This window comes from Elephantulus edwardii, unplaced genomic scaffold (genome assembly GCF_000299155.1).
Source record: "Elephantulus edwardii isolate Elephantulus edwardi_28Jun2011 unplaced genomic scaffold, EleEdw1.0 scaffold00281, whole genome shotgun sequence".
In the NCBI taxonomy this organism is placed as follows: Eukaryota; Metazoa; Chordata; class Mammalia; order Macroscelidea; family Macroscelididae; genus Elephantulus; species Elephantulus edwardii.
Genome location: NW_006400031.1, coordinates 2900382 through 2905510, shown reverse-complemented (window position 1 = coordinate 2905510; position 5129 = coordinate 2900382). Strand labels below are relative to the sequence as shown.

General features: G+C 41.5%; 1 protein-coding gene across 1 annotated transcript; it reads right to left on the bottom strand.

The window, feature by feature from the left end:
* Window positions 1–1577: 1577 nt before the first annotated feature.
* LOC102871179 (transcription elongation factor B polypeptide 2-like) lies at window positions 1578–1942 on the bottom strand. Its single transcript, XM_006900344.1, has one exon. The coding sequence runs from the start codon at window positions 1933–1935 to the stop codon at window positions 1579–1581; it is 357 nt and encodes a 118-aa protein (XP_006900406.1). The 5' UTR covers window positions 1936–1942; the 3' UTR covers window position 1578.
* Window positions 1943–5129: the final 3187 nt, after the last annotated feature.

The window sequence follows — 5129 nt, the reverse complement described above, 5'->3', positions numbered from 1 at the left end:
TAGAGGCTAAGGAGAAACAAAGAAACCCAAAATATGAAACTGCTAAATTGAATGAATGCATTTGAATACAAAAAACAGGACATTAACAGGTCTGTTTACTATTCCATTTGTGCTTTGCTAAGTTTTTTTTGAAGCATGGAAAACTATATTATATATTATACAGTAGGACAAACCTTTGACTAACTGACATCAGATAAAAACCAAACCTGTTTCAATGTACAAATCCAACTTAATCACACAGTGAGGAATAATCTTTTCTATAATCCTCAAGCTGTCTATATCTCTAAGCCATAACATTAAATTGAGTTCTTCAAAGAAAAGTAGCAGGCTGACTTTGACAAAAATATTAGTAGATAAAAGGCAATGAGATAGATGATCAATAAAGACTGTAATCAAAAAGGCCTTTGAACACAAGTAGGAATCTTTGTAATATTGTAATTGTTATTGTTAATGTGCCATCAAGTAACCTGCACTTCATAGCGACCCTATGTACAAGAGCCCTAAACCCTGCTCTGTCCTGTGCCAATCGCACTGTCACCAACACACCTATTCTCATTACCCCAGTCACTGAATCGATCTATTTCATCGAGGGTCTTCCTCTCCTGTGCTGTCCCTCCACCCTCCCAAGCATGATGTCCCTCTCCAAGGACTGATCCCTCCTTGTAATATGCCCAAAATATGTCAGATGAAGCTCCAGAATCCTTGCCTCCAAGGAGCAGCCCGGGTCAGCTATGGGTCAGTACTGACTCGACAGTACACAACAAAATTATTAAATGAGTTGGCTGGAGGCATATTCAAGTTAGATTTCAGTCTGTTTCCCAATGGAGCATCTAGGCTCAATGAGGGCTATAATCAGTTTGGGGTTTGGTGGCAGTGGGAGGACTATCTTCCAATCTGATGTGAACGCCTGTGGAAAGCAATGTTCTTAATACTGCATTTAATCTTGTAACACTCACTCACTCAGTGCCACTGAGGTGAAACTGATTCAGAGCTGACTCTCCCAGAGGTTTTCAGAGGCTTTAAGTCACACTGAGGGAGATCACCCCTCTTCCTCAGAGCAGCTGGTGGGCCTCTGGGCTGACAATGCAGCTCCACTAGACCACCAGAGCTCCCTCTCATAACCCTAACAACGGGGTTTTTGGTATCTTCAATCAAAGCTTTCTTCCAGCTTCCCATGCTTAGGAGGAAATGTTTGGGTTTTTTTGTTTGTTTGTTTTGGTTTTGGGGGTTTTTTTGGTTGTTGTTGTTTTTTTTTTGGTCTAGAGACTTTATTATGGGGGGCGGGCGGGGGGTTGTTGGTTAGAACCAGCTCTGATTCTGTGTTTTCAGATGGGTCTGCTGCCCCAAGGCCAGGCCAAGAAGCTGTGCCTGGGATGTTGGCTTCTGGTGGGCTGCAGGGCTTCCCCATCACCCTTGCCAGGTGGCCTGGGCTCCTGGCATGCTTAGAGGAACAGGTGCTGGGGATGGGCATTTGGGCTGGGCTGCCTCCCAGGGTAAATGAAGTCGAACCAAGAGGTCCTAAAGGAGAGGGTGTGAGAAAGAGTCAAGACCCAGGCTGACACTTGGAGGGCACCACCCTCACTGCATAGCCTGTTCATTGGCGCTGCTTCCTGAATCCTGTGGTTTCAACACGTCCGGCAGCTCCGGTGGGCTGGAGAATGGTTCAATGCGGAGGGCCTCAAATGTGTCATCTGACCGGAAGGCCAGCCCCACTGTGGCCGGAGCCTGGGGTCTTGCTGTTTGACTGGTGAAGCCGCACTCGCCCAGAGTCTTGGCATCCTCTAGGAGCTGGTCGTCCTTATACAGATGCTGCTCGTCTGGTGGCCGCTTAAGGATGCCCTCGACGATGCGCTTCAGCTCATACACGGTACTCGACTCCTTGGCATCAGTGAAGATGGTGGTTTTGTGGCGCCGAATCATCAGAAACACGTCCATCGCGGCAGCTGCCTCTGCCCTCGACGCACCGGGGCCAGGAGGAAATGTTTGAAGCAGGCTGAGAACCCGAACAATTCACTCTGACTGAGCTTCAAAGTTCTTGTTACATTTGATGCCTCATTCTGCCAACAGTTTTCGGGTCATTTTTCATAATTACCACTATCTTTCTCTTTTCTGATCTGTTACTATACCACCAAGAATCACGTTAACTACTTCCCTAAAGCAATCACAAACTCTATCTGAGGTCACTTTAAACATTCCCCTACTTCAAGTCTATCTTCCCACTATTTAACCAACCTCTCTCATAAACCAGAGGGCTCTTCTAAAAGCCCTTTAATCTCCCTTTGACAAACACTCTAAAAAGTTTGTCATTAATCACAAAGGAGATTAATCCGAACTGGCTTTGACAAGCACTGTGGCAATTGGACAATTAATACAGACTTTCAAGGGGAAAAAAAAAAGAGGACCTAACTAGAGGGGAGGATAGAGAAAATAGTGCAACAATGAATGAATGGAAACCCAAAATCTCTGTAAATGTTCATTAAAATTAATAAAAGTTAATAAAAAAATTTTTAAAAAAAGAATAGGTTTGAGGGGAGCTCTGGTGGCCTAGTGGCAAGAAGTTGTACTACAATCCCCGAAACGAGAGGTTCGAATCCACCAGATGCTCTGCTGGAGAAGGAGGGGCAATCTCCTCCTGTACTGGTCAGTACACACACAAAAATATTAAAAAAAAAAAAAAAGGTTTGAGTAATTGAACATTAATGACTGAAGACAAGATGAGTTATGGGATGGAATCAAAGATATCATCCATGAAAGAAAAAGTTGTGATACAGAAGAGGAAGGAAAGAACAAAAGAGATGTCAGAAGAGACCTTGAAAATTTTGTTAGAGTATAAAGAAGCCAAAACAAAGGGAAGAGATGCTGACGAAAAAAGAGCTGAACAGAGGATTTCTAAGCTTAGCTTAAGAAGACAAAGCAAAGGTGGGATATGCAGAGAGCTGGAGTGGGAGCAAAAAAGTGAAGAACTCATTTTGTGTTTCTTAAACTTAAAGAACTGGGGGGAAAAAACTCAAAGAACTGAAAAGGAAATTCAAGGCTTGAGTTGCAATACTGAAAAATGCTATGGGCAAAATCCTGAATGATTCTGGAAGCATCAAAAGAAGGTTGCATAGTGGAGTGTACTTGGGGGGGGGAGGGGAATTGTATCCAATGAAAGAATTTTTCTTTTACTTTTCAAAGAGAGGAATGAACTGGAGGGGGAGGGCTGGGCAGGGAGAAAAGTGCAACAATGAATGAATGGAAATCCAAAATCTCTGTAAATATTCATTAAAATTAATAAAAAAAAAAGTTTAAAAAGACACCCCTCAAAAAAAGATGGAGAGAATACACAGAATTACAGTCTCAAAAAGAATTAGCTAACACTGAAGTATTTAAAGTACCATATGATCAAGAACCAATGGTAATAGAGGAAAAAATTCAAGCTGCACTGAAAGCACTGGCAAAAATAAAGTCCCAGCTTTGTCTCATATACTTTGGGCAAGTTATTAGGAGGGGCTATTCCTTGGAAAGGGATATCATGCTTGGATAGGTAAAGGAAGTCTATGGAGGGAAGCCTCATCATCTTTGCCTCCAAAGAAAACTCTTACTGCACCTTCTCTGAGATATATTTGTTTGTTCTTTTGGCCTTCCATGGGATGTTTCAGTGCTCTTCTCCAACCACAGCTGAAAGGCATCAATTCTTTCTGTCATCCTTGTTCATCATCTAACTTTCAGATGCATAGCAAGTCACTGGAAAAAATCACAGCTGAATCATATGCACCGTAGTTCTCAAAGTGATATCATTACTCTGCAATAATTTGGAGAGGAAAAACTGGATAAATTATGTATATTACATTGAAACAGATGAAGGAGAGAAGAGTTTAAAAGCGATATATGACAGGGTATTATGGTTATCACAAGAGTCCAGAATTGAGGTTGCATAGTGGAGTGTACTTGGGGTGGGGGATGGGAGGATTGTATACCAATGAAGGAATTTTTCTTTTACTTTTCAAAGAGAAGAGTGAAGGGGGGAGGCAGGGAGAAAAGTGCAACAATGAATGAATGAAAATCCAAAATCTCTGTAAATGTTCATTAAAATTAATAAAATAAAATTTTTTAAAAAGTTTGTCATTAATCAAATGAAAATCAAACCCTTCTCCATAATATTCAAAGCTCTAGAAAATCCATTTCCTAATTATCATTCTAGATTTGTCTCCCTTGATTGTCTATAAATGAACTCAAATGCTAATCAAACACAACTACTCACTAGTCTCTGTTCTCTAAATATGCCGGAATATTCCTTTCTCTACACTCTACTGTCATTTTTCTACAAACAAAATAACATGATACAATGTAGCAACGTACAAGAAGGGAAGTATCTGTGTTACTTGGGAAGGGTGGTGGGCAGGTGCATTAGAAAAGGTTTCTGGCTTTGCTATATCCTCAATCCTAAAGGTCTCCTTTCGTTTTTATCTTCCAAAAGTTGTACCTTTATCTGTTGGTCAAGGCTACCGAGTCAGAACCAATTCTTAACTCTCTCAAAGTTTTCAGAGACTGTAATCACACTAGAGGAAAGTATACTTCTTACTCCCTTCTAAACCGCTGGTAATCCAAACCACATGCCTAGGAGTTAGCAGTGTATCTCCTTACCCACTAGACCACCAGAGCCCCCTATACACATCTAATTTGGCTTAATGAGACCTTTCCAATGACCTGAGCCAAAAATACCCTTCTCTCCCCTATGGAATTACACTCATTCATGGTTCATTTGCATATACTGTGCATATAAAATAAGTACTTCTTGAAGGCAAGGCCATCGCTTACATGTCTACCTGTAGAGCACCTTATATACTAGAGTTGAGGGAGGAAAATGGGCAGTGTAACTTGGATCTATAAAGTCATGCTGTGTAAACTCAAATTTCAGTTTTACAACTCATTTTAGGTATGCAGTAGTGGGCAAGTTTACTCTGTGATTCTCTCAGGTTCTAATACATGAAACAAGACAAGAAAGATTATCTACTGCTTAGTGCTGGAGAACTCTGATGGTTCAGTGGTAAGAAGCTGGGTTTCAATCACAAAGGCATGCAGTTCAAATCCACCAGCTTCTCTGCAGGAGGAAGGGTAATCTCCCTTACGACTTACTACCTCTGAAA